Genomic DNA, 18,477 nt, shown 5'->3' with positions numbered 1-18,477 from the left:
GACTTCAAACTTCCGCGCCGGAAGTGGGCGGCCGGGCAGTCCAGCTTGGAGCGGTGCGCCGGGGCTGGGTCTGCGGTAGGTTCCCAGGCCAGCCGGGCTGAAGGTTTGAGAGGACTCTGAAACGAGTTTAAGGGGCAGCTCAGGGCCCCGGGGGAACGAAACCCAGCTACACCTGGCCAGGAACTGGCGCTCTGTGAAGATGGCGGGGCCTGAGCTGCTGCTCGACTCCAACATCCGCCTCTGGGTGGTCCTGCCCATCGTAATCATCACCTTCTTCGTCGGCATGATTCGCCACTACGTGTCCATCCTGCTGCAGAGCGACAAGAAACTCACCCAGGAACAAGTCTCCGACAGGTCAGCACCCCCTGGATCTGGCGACCTCACTCCTCGGTGACCTTGGGCAAGAAAGTGCGGACAATTTACCGCTTTCCCACAGCCTGGGTGACCTAGGCGGAGTTACCTGTGTTTCCTTTCATCATCTGTCAAATTGAGATAATAACTGGATATGCCTCATAGAGCAGGGGTAGGGATTAAATTTTAGATGATGTGTATAAAACCTTTAGCTGGGACGAGTTAAGTGCTCAAAAAATGTTGTTGTTAATATTGTTAGGCAAGCTGTCAACCCTGGGTGGGATTATCTATGAACTGTAGATACGGTGGATGTGGTTATACTACTTTTACCAAACTACAGTGGTGGTCAGCTGAGATACCAAGTGACCAATGCTTGGCAAACATAAAACTGCCATAAAGTGTGAAGAGTTGTAATTATTTCCCCTACTGATTTGGAGATAGCTTTCTCATGTGCTTCATTACAGTGTTTATCTGTAAAGAGAGATAAGTTGAGATGATTTTAAGGTGGTGTCTAGACGTGTGCTCCCTTCATATTAAAATAATAAACATTTTCAATCAGTCGTTCTGATTATTTTCAGAGATCACCTCAGTAAATGTTATTATGTTTTTAACACTTCCCTAGCATTTATTTTTTTAATATTTTATTTATTTACTTTTAGAAAGAGGGGAAAGGAAGGAGAGAGGGAGAGAAACATCACTGTGTGGTTGTGTCTTGCACATCCCCTACTGGGGGCCTGGCCCACAACCCAGGCATGTGCCCTGACTGGGAATCGAACCAGCAACCCTGTGGTTTGCAGGCCTGCACTCAATCCACTGAGCTACACCAGCCAGAGCATTAATCTCCCTTTTTAACAAAAAGGGAAGCCTCAGGCTCAGAACTTCCTATAGACAATGGTATCTAGTTAAAATTTAATGATTTTGTTTTGTTTTTATTGTATTTATTTAAGCAGTTACTTTCTATTTGTGGCAAGTAATACTAGTTTTACATTTGCTTGTCATTTCAAGATTTCTTATATAAGTAGAAGAGTTGAGCTATAGGAAAATACTGAGTTTTTAAGTGGAGAGTTTTTTCTCTCCACTTTACATCTTTCTATAGCCTTCCTTTCTGTGGTGAACTGACTTCTTAAGTTTATCTATAGGAGGTAGGTTCTGATCAGTTCTGAAACTGATGCCACAGAAAAGTGTTGTGGGTCTACCCCCAGCACTGAGGGATACTTAGTTGTGTACTCTTTCTCTCCACCCCATCATTTGACACTCAAAAAAGTTCCACAGATTTCCATAAGACCCTCTAGAGGGCAGTACCACCTACATGAAGAACCACCACTTTAAAGAAAACTCAACATTTCTGGTCATAATCACTCCATCCCTTAAGTGAAGTCATTGGATTGTGCCAGCTCTGACATGGTGTGACTGTAGCCCACAAGATCATCATTTGAACTTGAGCAGAATGCTGATAGCATGATTCTGAACTGGCTAAAGTCCAAGGCAAAAGATGTATTTTAGTTGTAAAACTTACCTCTAAATACAGTATATGTTTCCAGTTACCTGAATGATCTCAAAATGGGACATCTGGTTTCTTAAATTAAGCTTTTGCTGCTTCAAAACTTAAGTTTTTCTAAAATGCATTAAACCCAAACTGAAAAATACATAAGTAAAATATAATAGACTATATTTGAGATATAATGTATATAAAAAGTAGTTTTCAAGCTTGAAGAATATACTGACTCTTTGGAAAGGAAAAAAAAAATCCAGATCTTCAAGAATATAGAACTCTAGTTTGAGAAATACTAACTTTAAAAACTAAAGTTTTATTTTAAGAATATGTCTTTCAGTTGCAAATTGCCAATGTAAACAGAAGCTTTGTTTTTATAACCAGTATAAGGACTGACTTTTATTTACTTATTTTAAAGATTTTATTATTTTTAGCAAGAGGGGAAGGGAGGGAGAAAGAGAGGAAGAGAAACATCAATGTGAGAGAGAAATACCAATCAGTTGTGTCTTGTACACGTCCTGACCAGGGTATGAACCCAGGCATGTTCCCTGATCGGGAATTGAACCAGCAACCTTTCGGTTTGTGGGAGGATACCCAAACAACTGAGCCACCCCTATCAGGATGAAGACTTATTTTTATTTATTCATTTATTTTTTTTCTCTTTTTTTTAATTGTCCAAGTACAATTGTCTCTACTTTCCCCCCACCATTCCCCACCACCCCAGCCATTGATCCTACCTCCCTTTGGCTTTGTCCATGTGTCCTTTACACATGTTCCTGACAACCCTCCTCCCTTGCTCCCCCATTATCCCCTCTCACCTCCCCTCTGGTTACTGTCAGTTCTTAATTTCAATGTCTATGGTTATATATATTTTTAATATTTTATGTATTTTTAGAAAGAGTGGAAGGGAAGGAGAAAGAGAGGAAGAGAAACATCAATGTATGGTTGCCTCTAAAGCACACCCCACCAGGGACCCAGCCTGCAACCCAGGCATGTACCCTGACAGGGAATGGAACCAGCAGCCCTGTGGTGCTGAATCCACTGAGCCATACCAGCCAGAGTTCTGGTTATATTTTGCTTGCTTGTTTGTTTTGCTGATTAGGTTTCACTTATAGGTGAGATCATATGGTATTTGTCTTTCACTGCCTGGCTTATTTCACTTAGCATAATGCTCTCCAGATCCATCCATGCTGTTTCAAAGGGTAGGAGCTCCTTCTTTCCTTCTGCTGTGTAATATTCTATCATGTAAATGCACCATAGTTTTTGATCCACTCATTTACTGATGGGCACCTAACGTTGCTTCCAGCACTTGGCTATTGTAAATTGTGCTGCTATGAACATTGGGGTGCATAGGTTGTTTTGAATTGGTGTGTTAGGATTCTTAGGGTATAGTCCCAGCAGTGGAATTGCTGGGTCAAAAGGCAGTTCCATTTTTTGTTTTCTGAGGAAATTCCATACTGTTTTCCACAGTGGCTGCACCAGTCTGCATTCCCACCAACAGCGCAGTAGGGTTCCCTTTTCTCTACAACCTCACCAGCACTTGTTGTTTGTTGATTTTTTTTTAAGATTTTATTTATTTATTTTTAGAGAGGAAGGAAAGGAGAGAAGGAGAGAAACATCAGTGTATGGTTGCCTTTTCATCCCCTGCTGGGAACTGGCCTACAGGGAACCGGCCTGCAACCCAGGCATGTGCCCTGACTGGGAATCGAACCTCAATTGTGTGGGTCACAGGCCCGCACTCAATCCACTGAGCTACACCAGCCAGGGCTTGTTTGTTGATTTTTTTTTTTTATGATGGCCATTCTGATCAATGTGAGTTGGTATCTCATGTGGTTTTAATTGTATCTCTCTGATGGCTAGTGATGCTGAACATCCTTTCGTATGTCTCTGGACCCTCTGTATGTCCTCCTGGGAGAAGTATCTGTTCAGGTCCTTTGCCCATTTTTTAGTAATGGAATGAAAGTGAAAGTTTAAAAATTTTTCGTAGAATTTGTAGATCTTGGAGAATGTATCTGTGGGTCTCAGTTTAGGAAACCAAGTGTTCATAACATACAGGATAATTTAAGCTTGCTTGATTCAGGGGTCAAATGCCTCAGAGTAACAATTCTCAATCCCAATTCTACAAAATTCCTCAGTAGCATATAGGAAATCTAGCTGAATTTCTGTTGGTCACAGTGCCTGCAGAAGTCCTGGGTTATGTACAAATTTTTATTGATCACCTACCATGTACCTTGCACTGCACTGTATGCTACGGGGTATAAAATAAGATGAAGTCAAGGCTCTACTCTCAGAAGTTACAGTCCAAGTGGTAAAACATGCAAAAGGAGAATAGAGACCATTGATCCTATGTTTAGGCTGTGCCAAATACAGTGGTAATTACTTTAAGTGAGATAATATATATGGAAAAACTCAGCTTAAAATCTTTTAGTATTTCCCTCTTGGTCTCTTAAAAATTATGGTAAAATATACATAACATAAAATGTACTATTGACTTTTAAAAAAAATTTTAGCATTTATTTATTTGTTTATTTTTAGAGAAAGGGTAAGGAAGGGAGAAAGAGGGAGAGGAACATCAATCAGTTGCCTCTTGCACACCCCCAACTGGGGACTTGGCCCGAAACCCAGGCATGTGCCCTCACAGGGAATTGAACCAGCAACCTTTCAGTTCACTAGCCAGTACTCAGTCCACTGAGCCACACCAGCCAGGGCCCATTAACTATTTGTAAGCATAAAATTCCATGGTATTAAATACATTCACATTGTTGTGCATCTGTTACCATCATCTACTTCCGCAATATTGTCACCATCCTAAACAGAAACTCTGAACCTATTAAATAATTCCCCATTCTCTTTTTGCACTGGTAACCACAAATTCTAATTCTGAACTAATTCCAGTTTCTCTTTCTATGGATTTGACTATTCTAGGTACTTCACGTAAGTGGAATCAGACAATCCTCTGTGTCTGGCTCATTTCACTTACCATAATGTTTTTAAGGTATGTCCATGTTGTAGCCTGTATCATAATTTCAGTCCATTTTACAGCTAAATGAAGTATATAATGTGATGACTTGATGTGTATACTGTGTTAGTTGATTACCACAATCCAGATGATTACACGTACATCACCTCATATAGTTATCTTTTTCCCTTTTTTTGGCAGTGAGAATACTTAATGTCTACTCTCAGCAAGTTTCAAGTAGACCACACAGTTTTATTAACAACAGCTATCCTGCGGTGTGTTAAATCCACAGAGCTTATTCATCTAACTACAGGCTCGTACGCTTTGGCCAGCTTCGCGACACCTCCTCCTGCCCCCAGTAACCACCAATTTACTTTTTTTTTTTAACAGTTTCCCTACTTTTTTTTTTTTTTTTTTAAGATTTTATTTATTTATCTTTAGAGGGGAAGGGGGGAAGGAGAGAGGGACAGAAACATCAATGTATGGTTGCCTTTCGTGCATCCCCTGTAGGGAACCAGCCTGCAACCCAAGCATGTGCCCTGACTGGGAATCAAACTGTGATCGTGTAGTTCGCAGTCTACTTTTTTAAAAAATATTTTTATTGTATTTTTTCCATTACCATTTAGTTCCCTTATACTCCGCTCCCCCCTCCTCTTTCTGTTTCTATGAGTTCGACCTTTTTTTCTTTTAGATTCATTGTTTGTATTTGGCTAATTTCATTTAGCATAATGCCCTGTAGAGTCATCCCTGTTATTGTAACTGGCAAAATTTTCTTCTTTCTCATGGCTGAATAATAGTCCATTTTATATATATTTTATATATACTTACATTTATATATATTTATAAATATTTGTATATATTTCACATCATCCTGACCCATTCATCTGCTGGTGGACTCTTAGTTGTTACCATGTTTGGCTGTTGTGAGTAAAGCGCAGTGGATATGGGAGTGATTTAGTTTCCTCCAGGTATGTGCCCAGAGGTGGAATTGCTGGGTCATATGTTAGTTCTAGTTTTAAGTTTTTGAGGAAGCTCTATATCATTTTCCATAATGGCTGTACCAATTTACATTTCCAGCGATAGGGATTCCCTTTCCTTCCCCTTTGCTCTGGAGATAAAGATTAAAATACAGTGGGACCCTTAAAAAGGCAGCGAATCCTATAGTCACATGCTATAACGTTGATAAGCCTTAAGGACATTGTGCTAAGTGAGATAAACCAGGTACAAAAAGATAATAACTACAATTCCACTTAATGTGAGGTATCTAAAGTAGTCAAATTCAATGAAACTCAAAGTAGAACAGTAGTTTTGAGGCAGCAGGGAGAGGGAGAAAAGGGAGTTAGTGTTCAGGGGGTGTAGAGTTTCAGTACTGCAAGATGAAAAGGTTCTGGAGTTGTTTTACAAAAATACGAACATGCTTAACAGTACTGAAGTGTGTGCTTAGAAATGGTTACCATGGTAAACTTCGTTATGTGTATTTTGCCACAATTAAAAAGACAATACATGGGGTCCCATGTGGCCTTGTATAGACTGGTTCTTGCTTACTTCTCAAGCCTCATTTTCACCACATTTTCTGTCTTGCCAAAAAAGTTGTCTTTCGTCCAGCCAAATGGCCTTTACTCAGGTCAGTCCTCAGAGACATAGTGCTTATTACAACCTCAGGGCTTTTGCCTATGCTGTTCCCTCCAGCACTTTGCCGTAAGTGTCGTAAGGTAATCTCTGCTTATCCTTAAGATTCCAACTTGATCATTCATGCTCAGAAAAGCTTTTTCCGAGACCTTGCCTTCTCAGAGTCAGTCAAATATTCCTGTTATGCATTCCCATCATACCATCCATCTCTCCCTTGTAGGACGTAACAGGTGAATTTCACATTTATTCCTGTGGTTATTTGATTAATGTCTTTCTCCCCAAGTAGATTTTAACCTTCAGGAAATACTCGCTTTTTGATCATTTGTTTATATCACCTAACAGATACATGGCACTCAGAAGCTCAAGAAGTATTTGTTCAATGAAGATAAATATGTTATTGTACAGAATATGAATGGAGGCATAAGGAATCTCACCCAAGATTATATAGCTAGTACATGACAGATGCAGGATTTGAACATATCTGTCCAACTCCAGGGCTTAAATTTGTACCCATTATTCTAGACCCAATGCTACTTAAACTGCTTGTGGTGAAGGACCATTTTTTTTAGTTTTATATTTCCAATGTATCTAGACTGATGCTTTTATAAAATATGAGACCATATATTTGGATGTTGTGACAGTGTCAAATTACTGTAAACATTTCTAAACCCTTGTGCTCAGTGTCTGTACTTCCTCATCACAGACCAGCATTGGTACATAGGCCACACCTGGAGTAGCTTCAGATCAGCGCCCGGGGAACAACACATTGCATGTCAGCTCTGTAAGCCTGTCTGTGGAGCAGTCAGCTGCATAGTACAGCAAGGGGTGGGGGGAAGGGGCCCACAGAGAATTCCAGGAGAGCACCAGGCATGGGGAAGAGTTTCATGAAAAAGGTGGAGCTTGAAGAAGGTGTTAAGTCATAATAGGGTAAAATTCAGTGAAGGAGGGGGCACCAGAGAATTCCCAGAATATGGAGAAAGCTAGAACGTGCATTAGGAGACAAGGGGACCCTAGGGGTACTGGCTGACTGCTTGGAGAAGGCAGGTTATACCAAAAAGTAGAGATTAAACCGATCATAGTTTTCTTGTATTCATTTCTATCTACAATCCCCCCCGCCCCCCCAGTTTTCAAGGATTTCCATTAACCTAAGGAGGCTTTTTCCCCTATGAAACGACTTTTGAAAACCTAGAAACAATTGGTATTTTGATCACTGTTCTATTAGCTGTTTGTATCTTAGTGCCACCCACTTGTAGGATTGCACTCTATTATCTTTAATGATCGATTATGTTCAAATATCACCAAATATTATATTTATTAATTTAATAAATGTTTATTGGAACTTACTAACAGTCTGAATACTCGGTGGACTTTCTACTCGTTATCTGTCAGATATCAGTCCTGTTAAGTCCTGGGATTATTTCTCTACAAGGCTTAAAAAGTTAGTTCTTCAGTTCTCACCCTTCCTCCCTGCTCCTGCACCCAAATCATCTGAGCAGCACTCGATTGCTACTCTTTTCATTCAGAGAAAGCGCCCTCTTAGCTCATAAAGGGAGAAAAAGCCAAGTGTTCCAAATGTGCCTCTCTCAAAAATCTTTGTTCAGAAATACAGACACTTCTGAAAAATGCTCTTTTGAAAACCTGATTTGGGTGTTAAATATGTCAGATTGTTTTTAAGGATACTTGTAGTGTGAAAAGTTTCCACGCAGGACTGTTGCCAAATAGGCCCTCTCTTGTGTTTTAAATAGGTCTTCTACTTTATTCTCTCATTTTCTTCTAGTGTTTCACTTTTTAAAATCTCATTGTCTTGTTTGTATTTTTCAGTCAAGTCCTAATTCGAAGCAGAGTCCTCAGGGAAAATGGAAAATACATTCCCAAACAGGTACATCTTTTATTAAAAGCCTCACGATTCACTGTTCAGGACAGTAGCTATCTGAGTGTTTTATAAGGGACTCTTTGGGGAAAACTGAAGGTTGGCAAGTTAGGAATTAAGCTGTGGCCTGGTGGTGTTTGCTGTCACTGTGACCTCGCCCTTCTTAGGAAATTGCTTTTAAATGTGACTCAGCTAAAGTGTCAGCTCAGGTGCCAAGTAGGCTGTCAGCTCAGTGTAACAGCATATTCCAAGGGCCTCTGACTAAACCCCTGAGGAATAATTTGACAATCTGCAATGCCACAGTTTTGAGATTTAAAAAGCTCTTCTTTTCTATTAGTCTTTCCTGACACGAAAATATTACTTCAACAACCCGGAAGATGGATTTTTCAAAAAGACTAAAAGGAAGGTAGTGCCTCCTTCTCCTATGACTGGTATGTTTATTTCCTTCTTTCATCTTTAAGGAAGATTTTTAACGCGAGTGGGGGAATGAGAGGGACTAGGAGGATATCATTTGAATTGTAGAAGAACAAGTTGTAGAAGATATAATCTAAGAGAGCTTAGGTATCATCTAGTACAGGGGTTTAGGGAAGTCAAGTTCTCTTTTGCAAATAAATCTTCTGAAAGAAGATTATATATTGGGAACCCCAGTATATAAAGTGGATTTAAAAAAGAGCTCTCAGCTGAGGGATTAAGGAGGCTGGAGCCATTTTTCTCTGGGTCTCTCCCCCTTTCTGCTCCTCGGGATGCAGGCTGTGTGGAGCACTGCGGGAAGAGCTGGGCCTGCCACCGGTGCCTGCTGCTGTTGCTGCCAGGTGGCCGCCCAGCTTCTGCGTGAATGAGGGGATCTCGCACTCCTTCCCCAGAGCAGCTGTTTCTTTGTCAGACGTGATTTCTTGACCCTCCCTACAATTTTTGCTCTAACAGATTTATCACTTCCATGGATTACAGTCATGTGAAAAATACAGCATCTTTAAAGCAACATAAAATTTACTGTTCTGTATTGACTGTCCCCTCATTTTAGTACCCATTTCTTTAGGTGAAATAACCAGTTCTTTTAAACCCAGACAGGAGGTACTAGAATTTCTAATAAGTCTTTTAGAAAACCTACAAGGAACAAAAGACCAATAAATGTATGAAAAGATACTTGACTTCACTAAAATCGATGAAACACAAATTAAAACCAGATGTTTTTTTCATCTCATTAAATTGGCAAAAGTTAAAAAGTTTGACCAAAGCTGCTACTGCCAAGCTCATGGGCAGTTAAAGCCCTCTCACTGTTATCGAAGGACAATCTGACAGTATCGGTCCAGTTTTCAGAGTTCAAAACCCTGACCCTAGAAAGTGTTTGAGGTTCTCTTACAGAAACACTCACTAAAACATGCAGACTTATGTACAAGGTAGCTGTTGGCAGCTTTGTTTATTGGAGAAAAGAAATTGGAAACAATCTATAGTTCTACCCAATCATGATGACTGACCACATTGTAAATTCCTAAGCAGACGTTAAAAATAATGAGAGATATTATACCAAAGTGGAAATAGCATTCACGGTATATTAATTTTTTAAAATTAAGAAGCAGGACAGTAAGCATAGTATCCCTCTATTGCATATAGAGAGAGAAACTACTGTGTGTGTGTGTAAATAAAAAGATGGAAGAATCTTCAACAGTTTCAAGTGTTTAGAGAGTGGGCTCAGAGGAACTATCTATATCCTGTTTGCATGTCATTTAAGTTTTTACAATGAACTGATATTACTTTAATTATCAAATAAATTTAAAATTTACAGAAAATCAGGGGGAAGTCTCTGCCAACAGTGGTAAAATGTGGCGGTCTCTTGTGTTTCCATCTTAGATCCCACTATGCTCACAGACATGATGAAAGGCAACGTAACAAACGTTCTCCCCATGATTCTTATCGGTGGATGGATCAACATGACATTCTCAGGCTTCGTCACAAGTAAGTTCCCACCAACAAGATTCGAGGTTTATTTCATCTATGCTCCTTTCCCTTCTCCCTATTCAAAGAAATCAAAGTACTAACATCATGGGTTCTGTGTTTTGTAGTGGAAACTGGTAACATCCTTTGAATAACAAAAAACCAAAATATGCTATGCCTTTTGGCTCTTATTGCAAACTGTAAGTTCAGAATGTTGGTGCCTTTTTACTAACAGATATTCAAACAAGTGGTAATTTCATATTCTAGTTGAGTAGGATAAAGGGAAGCCTGTTTCTGTTTTGACTTCATTTTTTAAGTGTTGGTCCTTTGTCTGTTGTTTATAAGTTGTTTTGATTTGATTTGAATAAATTGGGTTTCCCGGTAATGCAGTTGTCTGTTTGTATATATTCCACTTTAGGTTCAGCAGACTAGTGCAAGCTTCTTTTGGGGCTTTAGGTCACAGCTCAGTTTGTGTCCCGCTTCTTCAGCCACAGCTCAGCTGGCGTTCATGGAAGTGCACCATTTGACTGACTTCTTCAGAAGAAATTTTTTAACAAGCTGTATGATACAGAGTTCCCACCTCTTCAGGGAAATAATATCTACATTCACAGCTAAACTCTTCTAAAAATAAAGAAGCCAGGAGTAATTGTGAACTTTTTCTTTCTTTGCCAGCCAAGGTCCCATTTCCACTGACCCTCCGTTTTAAGCCTATGCTACAGCAAGGAATCGAACTCCTCACACTGGATGCGTCCTGGTAAGAACTTTCTTTTATAAAATAAAAACACAAGTCAAACTCTAAAACTGGTATTTCTTAAAGAATAGGATTTCCAATTTGCATATTTCACAGGAATAGGTTTTTGGAGTTTTTCTCATTGAAACGCCACTCAAAATGACGTGAGTTCATTATGGCAACTTTTATATGAGTCTTAGTGAAAGACCAGAATGTGTAGGCCTCTTTTCTCTAGATGCTTGGATCTTCGGAGTGCAAGGGTAGATGTATTCACAGCCAAAAAGTTAAAAGATAAACCCAGGAACTTTGGCCGGGCAAACTTTTTAGTAGTAGCCTTGGAGGTTATGGGAGTGGATGTTTATATTATTTTTTTCCAAAATACATTACTGTTAGTAATAACATTAATTCTTTTAATTGGTACCAGTCACTGTGCTAGGTGTTTTTCATATATTATTTTTATCCTCATAGTCAGTATTTCACATATTGTGAAATAAGTAGAGAAATTGAGATTTAAGACAACAAAGTCTGTCCAAATCCAGCACTCATGTTTTATTTACGACTCTATTTTTTTATAGCAGAATAATAAAACCCAAAATCTGAAAAGTTCTTAGAATACTGCTATAGCATCTAGAACCCAGTACTACTTCTTCATATGGTCTCTCCAGACTGTGTTGTCTATGGCTTCCCAGAGACTGGCATTAAAAATGAAGCTAGACAAGAGGAGGAGGAGGAGGAGGAGAATGAGCAGTAGGGTCACCAGTGGTAACTTCCCTGAAGTGAGCAAAGCAGTCTCTGGTTGTATGGGAGGGGCAGGGCAGTCCAGGTGCCGGGAGACTTTTAGCTGTGCACAATTTCACTAGAGAAAACCTATAGTTTTATGAGTATCGTCTTGACCTTCCAGACACGTTTGAGCTAAGCAAAAACTTTATGTGCGAGGAAAACTTAATTTTTTCTGACTGACATGCTTGTGTGGACACAGGAGACTTGAAGATGGGTATACAACGAATTTCCTGCTAGATTTAGATCTATGGCATTATGTAGAGATAGGTTGATACTTAACCTGCAAGCCAGAGGAGTAACCAGAATAGGTTCCTGCTGTTGTGTGACTCAAGTATTGGAACGAGGTGTGGATTCTTTCTGTCTCTGTATCATTTCTCATTTGCCTTTTAGGTCTTATTATATCCAAGCATATTTATTTTGTGAGGGCAGAGTGGGAAATCTACGCTAGGAAAGGTTTGGTGATAAAGTTCCAAACTTGGAATGGCCTTCCCAGTAGCTGCGGTCTTTGGTATTGCAAGTGTTTCCTGACTAATCCTTTCCTTCAATATGAAACCAACTGACACTTGTGATTTCCTCTAGAGAGTGGGATTCAGAACTTTTATTTGATGTACTTCTGTACTGTTTCACTTGTTATTTATAACAGGTGTGTTGCTTTTATTAAAAATAAATGGTTTGAAAACCCGTTATCTAGAAAGGAAAAGTGAGCGAAACTTACATTCCCTGATTAAATGGAAGCATACCAGATGTGGATTCAGTTCCTGCTACTGAAGGCAGAATTTATTACCTAACAGTTTGCCCACAGTAAGCTATACTTGTAAGACTGCCTTCACAACTTGTATTTCATTTTTGGTTGTGCTTTAAATGAATATAGCTTACCCCAGGTAATTTCTTTACATATTCTGGACAACTTTGGGTTTTAGAAAAGCATGAACTACAATAATTCTGACATAACTACCTACATTGTTTCACTTTTGCTTTAGGGTGAGTTCTGCATCCTGGTACTTCCTCAATGTATTTGGGCTTCGGAGCATTTACTCTCTGATTTTGGGCCAAGATAATGGTAAGCAAAGATTACCAAGATAATGGTCAGGTTTAATAAGCAAATACTCTGGACTGGCTGGTGTAGCTCAGTTGATTGGAGCATTGTCCTGTAACCAAAAGGTTGTAGGTTTGGGCACATGCATTCCCTGGTCTGGGCATGTATGGGGGGCAACCATCGATGCTTCTTTCTCAAATCAGTGTTTCTCTCTCTCTCCCTTTCTCTATCTCTAAAAGCAATGAAAAAAATCGTCTGGTGAGGATAATAAACAAATACTATGGTAGATGAATCATCCATACCATAGTCAGAAAAATCACGTGGACTGCGCTGTTAGCATAATCAAATACAATGCTTTATTCTTTAAACTTATTTTTAAGTATCTCAGGTATTTTGAAACAGTCTTAAAAAATTCCAGGGTCAACCTTGGCTGGTATGGCTCAGTGGATTGAGTGCCAGCCTGTAAACCAAGGATCGCCTGTTCAATTCACAGTGAGGGCACATGCCTGGGTTGCCAGCTAGGCCCCCAGTTGGGGGTGCATGAGAGGCAACCACACATTGATATTTCTCTCCCTCTCTTTTTCCCTCCCTTCCCCTCACTCTAAAATAAACAAATAAAAATTCCAGGATCAGACTGAAGGTCTTAATTCTACGTGGCAATAGCAGGGACAAGATATAGTGCCCCGAAGTCTGATACCTACAAGTAGGGATGCGGCACTGGCAGTGTGAGCCTGTAAACCTGAAGCTGAAAGAAGGGCCTGGTTTGATCAGTCAGTTCATGCAGAGGTGTCCAACCTTTTGGCATCTCTGCACCACACTGGAAGAAGAAGAGTTGTCTCGGGCCACATGTTAAATATATCGTGATGTGTTATCACAAAAATCTCATAATGTTTTGAGTAAACTTACGACTTTGTGTTGGGCCACTTTCACAGCCATCCTGGCTGCATGTTGGACACCCCTGGTAGAGTTCTTGCCAGTACCTGCCGTGGCTGTCTTACTCAATGGCTGGGATCTCAAGCTAAGTCACTTAACCACTGTAATCCTCTGTTGTAACATAGGAACTTTGATCGTTAACTTCAGGGTTTGTTGTTAGGTGTGGATTAGGTAGAATATATAAAGCACTTAGTGAAACACTTGGCATTAGCACTTGTTCAGTAACCAGTGGCTGTTGTTATTGTTTCAGTTTGAAGTTTAGTGCTTCCTTTAGTTATCTCTCTTCTGCGTTTTCATCCCCATTTTTCAGGAGAGGTAAAGTGGCTTTTTCAGGGTCACGTAGCCAGTGTGAGGTAGAGCCAGTCAGTGAATCTGTCACATGATTCTGTAACTCACTACTGAGCATCTGCAAGTTCTATGTAGGAACTCTTCCTCCCCGGGAGTACTGCTGAGCCTTGGCACTCATGTAGGTACGTCTCACCCTGCAGCCGCTGACCAGTCACGGATGATGCAGGAGCAGATGACAGGAGCAGCTATGGCCATGCCTGCAGACACCAACAAAGCTTTCAAGGTACATTCACTTCTTCCAGCTTCGCTGAAGTTCCAAAAGGTGTTTACTAGAATCACTTTAAAGATGAGTTCCCTGAAGTGAGTGTAGTGTGTATTGTTCCATTATTTACACTTAAATTTAGCAAAAATGTATTTTAGTTTATATGTCCCTTTTTCCTGAGTGAATCATCTGTTAAGGAAATTGAAGATTCTTGGTACTTTCATGGGTTTTTAAATGCTCACCAAATTTAATCTACACTGTAAGTGAAGCTGTAAAAGTAGTCCACTCAGAGGCACCAGGTAAACATTTGGAATATTTTTTAACTTTTTAGGACCCTGTAGACATCAATATAAATTACATTTTAAAAAAATCAATAATAGAGCCTGTTAATGAAATGATTTTGTATCTTATAAAATGCAGATATAATTTTTATACAGTGAAATCTCAGTAATTTTTCTTCATAAGAAACTAGAAATAGAAGGGAATTTACTCATCTTGCTGAAAGTCATGTATGAAAAACCCACAACTTAAATCACACTCAATACTGCAAGTTTTTCATCTAAGATCAGGAACAAGACAAGGACATCCAGCCCTGGCCGGATGCTCAGTTGGTTAGAGTGTCTTTCTGGTACACTAAGGTCGTGGGTTCGATCCCCTGGTCAGGGCACATAAAGTAATCAGCCAATGAATGTATATATAAGTGAATGACAAATCAGTGTTTTCTTCCTCTCTCTCTGTCTCTAAAATAAATCAATCAATAAAAAGACAAGGATGTCCACTCTTGCCACTACTATTCAACATTGTACTGGAGGTTCTAGCTAGGAAGTTTAGTAAAAAAGAAGTAAAAGGCATTCAGATTACAAAGGAAGAAATAAAGCTATCTTTGTAGATGACGTAGTCTTGTATATCTACAAAATCCCTCCCTCCAAAAAGATCTATTAGAGCTAGTAATCAAATTCAGCAGGGTTTTAGTATGTGAGGCCAAAATACAAAAATCACTTGTATTTCTATACACTGTTAATAGAGAATCTGACACTGAAATTAAGAAAACAGTTCCTTTTACAATAATATTGAAAAGAATAAAACACTAAGGAATAAACTTAACAAAAGAAACACAAGACTTGTACACTGAAAATGACAAACATTGCTGAAGAAATTAAAGAATGCCTGAATGAATGATTAGAAAACTTAATATTGTCGAGATGGCAATACTCCCAAAATTGGTCCTCGAAGTCATTGTAAAACCTATCAGGATTCTACCTACCTTTCTTGCAAGTATTGACAGGCTAATCCTGACATTCATGTGGAAATGAAAGGGACCTACAGTAGCCCAAACAATGTTGAATAAGAATAAAGTTAGAAGATTCAGAATTCTGGTTTTTAAATCCTACTTCAGAGATACAGTAGTCAAAACAGTGCAGTTACCATAGGAATGGACATACAGATCAATGGAACGGAATTGAGCGTTCAGAAATTAGCCCATATCAATTGACTTTTGACAATGGTGCCAAAACAGTTGAGTGGGGAAAAGAATAGTCTTAACACTGGGCACAGAGTTTGGGTTTTAGGGGATTAAAAATTTTAGAAGTAAATAGTGGTGATCTCACAACATTGTGAATGTAATTAATGCCACTGAATTGTATACTTAAAGTGGTTAAAAGTGGCAAATTATATATATACTTTTTACCACAATAAAAAATTTTCTAATATAAAATGTAAATGGGTCCAAGACCTAAATATAAGAGCTAAACTATAAAACTCTTAGAAGAAAACATAGATGCAAATGTTTATGACCTTAGATTAGGCACTGACTTATCATATATCACATTAAAAGTACAAGCAACAAAAGGAAAAAATAGATAAATGGGACTTTGTCAAAATGGAAACTATTTTGTACTTCAAAAGACACCATTAAGAAAGTGAAAAAACAACCCACAGAATTGGAAAAAATGTTTGCAAATTATGTATTAGATAAGGGCCTAGTATTCAAAATAAAAAGCTATCAGAAAACTCTTAGAACTCAGCAGTAAGAGAAAACTCAATTAAAGAATGGGCAGTTTGTTAAAGAATGGGAGAATGTGCCCTGGCTGGTGTAGCTCAGTGGATTGAGCGCTGGCCTGTGAACCAGAGGATTGTGGTTTGATTCCTAGTCAGGGCACATGCCTGGGTTGCAGGCCAGTTCCCAGCAGGGAACACACGAGAGGCAACCATAGATTGATGTTTCTCTCCCTCTCTCCTTCCCTTCCCCTCTAAAGATAAATAAATAAAATCTTTACCAAAAAAGGGAGAATGTTTTGAATAAACATTTTTCCCAATAAGATATACAGCTACCCAATAATCTCATGAGAAGGTGCTCAGCATCATTAGCCATCAGGGAGATGCACATCAAAACCTCAATGAGATACCACTTCCCACTCCTCAGACAGTAATAATGAAAAAGATGTACAATAACGAGTGTTGACAAGGATGTGCAGAAATCGGAACCCTCATGTATGGTGGTAATGGTGAAGCCACTTTGAGAAAGCAGTTGTTAGCCTTTTTTCAAAAAGTTACAAATAATTACAATATGACCCAGCAATGTCATGCTTAGATAAATACCCAAGAGAATTGAAAATATATGTCCACACAAAAACTTATATAAGAATGTTCAGAGTGCTAGTCATAATTGTCAAAAAAAAAAAATAAGCAGACCAGATGTCCATCATCTGATGTACAGAAAAACAAAATGGAGCGTTTTGGTACATGGGTACAGTGCCTGGAGAGTGGGGTGTGTGCAGTGGAATATTGAGCCATGAAAAGGGGTGAGCATTGAATCATGCTACAACAGGGAGGAACCTTGAAGACCAGTAACACAAGGCCACGGTACTGTGTCCAGAGTAGATGAATCCAAACATGTAAAAAGTAAAGTGGTTGTGGGAGAGGGATGAGGACGTGTCTGCTGTTGGATGTGGGGTTTCTTTTTCTGGTGGTGAAAGGATTCTGGCATTAGACAGTGGTGGTGCTTTCACATCTTTGTGAATATGCTAAAAAAAGCACTGAATGTTAAAAGGGTGAATTTTATGCCATGTGAAATACAGGTGTTTTTTTTTAAGAACACAACCATGAACTAACATTTGTATTGCATGTTGAATTTCATACAGCATATTTTTAAAGCCTACTAATTAAAGGCAAAGTATTCAGCATTAACAGACGATTTGAGAAATGTAACCAGTCACTAGCTCCAGTGACTTTGAACAAATATTTTACTTTTCTTACTTCTAGTCTCCTTGTCTATAAATTGAGATTGGGGGTGGATGGGGTGATGTCAGCACCTACCTCATAGGACCGGATGAGTTTATACATGTAAGTAGCCTAACCCAGCTCCTGGCCCAGAGTAGGTGCTCGTGAAAGGTCAGCACTGCTCTTAGAAACAGCCCTTCTGCCCCCATCTCTCCCTGCCCTGGTGTTCTTTCCTTTGCAGACAGAGTGGGAAGCCTTGGAGCTGACAGATCATCAGTGGGCCCTGGATGATGTGGAAGAGGAACTCATGGCCAAAGACCTCCACTTCGAAGGCATGTTCAAAAAGGAATTACAGACCTCTATTTTCTGAAGACCAAGCCAGAATTAGCAGTGTCAGGAACTCGGAGTAGCGCTTAACCTTGTAACTTTCATTGGAGCAGGAGCCTCATGGAATAAAAAGGAGGATGCATGAGCTGGCGGGTGTGCAGCAAGGATCATTCTTGTCTGAGCCGGTTCCCCTTTATGTTTGAAACTGGAGGAATATGTGCTGGGTGACTTACCCGGAAAGAGCTATTTTTAAAATGTTCTAAATTTTCCATCTGGTGATTCTAGTAATGAAATTCAGAGAAAAGGGGAAAAACTCAAGCTAGTGATAATATATAAAACTTAGCAAAAAAAAAATACAGTCTTTGGAAAAGGTGTTGTCAATTATACTTAATTATTATGTGTAGTCAGCCTGACTTCTAACCACAGTAGACTCCTGTTTTCTTGGGATCCAAACACCCTGTATTTTACCTGTTATTTTTTGTTAGTGTTTTTATAACTTTCTTTACATAAATAATACATTTTCATTACAAAAATTTAAGAACTGTGGATGAGCAAAAAGTGAAACTCCCTGTGTTGTTCATTTTGAGCCTACAGAATAACAAAGAGCAAAGGGGTCAGAACCTTATGCAAATAAACTTTTTTCAGAGTGAATACCCAGGGCTAGGACAG

The 18,477-nt window shown here is 39.3% G+C and overlaps 2 protein-coding genes across 2 annotated transcripts in view; one reads left to right on the top strand and one right to left on the bottom strand.

The window, feature by feature from the left end:
- Nucleotides 1–18,477, bottom strand: part of FANCD2 (FA complementation group D2) — a 113,433-nt gene that overhangs the window by 75,075 nt on the left and 19,881 nt on the right. The gene's annotated exons all lie outside the window — the stretch shown is intronic.
- On the top strand, nt 16–17,953 carry EMC3 (ER membrane protein complex subunit 3). Its single transcript, XM_037134741.2, has 8 exons — nt 16–354; nt 8,253–8,310; nt 8,639–8,732; nt 10,150–10,254; nt 10,906–10,987; nt 12,724–12,803; nt 14,201–14,283; nt 17,723–17,953. Exons 1-8 carry the CDS (start codon nt 200–202, stop codon nt 17,849–17,851), a joined length of 786 nt encoding a protein of 261 aa, XP_036990636.1. The 5' UTR covers nt 16–199; the 3' UTR covers nt 17,852–17,953.

This window comes from Artibeus jamaicensis, unplaced genomic scaffold, assembly GCF_021234435.1.
Source record: "Artibeus jamaicensis isolate MK-2021 breed Jamaican fruit bat unplaced genomic scaffold, CSHL_Jam_final contig_519, whole genome shotgun sequence".
Classification (NCBI taxonomy): domain Eukaryota; kingdom Metazoa; phylum Chordata; class Mammalia; order Chiroptera; family Phyllostomidae; genus Artibeus; species Artibeus jamaicensis.
This window is presented reverse-complemented; position numbering and strand designations above follow the sequence as displayed.

Excerpts from the sequence above, each read along its gene's own strand:
- EMC3 (XM_037134741.2), top strand. The coding sequence starts at position 200 with ATGGCGGGGCCTGAGCTGCTGCTCGACTCCAACATCCGCCTCTGGGTG. Across the intron at positions 355-8,252 it reads CAGGAACAAGTCTCCGACAG|TCAAGTCCTAATTCGAAGCA; the intron begins GTCAGCACCCCC and ends TGTATTTTTCAG. Across the intron at positions 12,804-14,200 it reads GATTTTGGGCCAAGATAATG|CCGCTGACCAGTCACGGATG; the intron begins GTAAGCAAAGAT and ends CTCACCCTGCAG.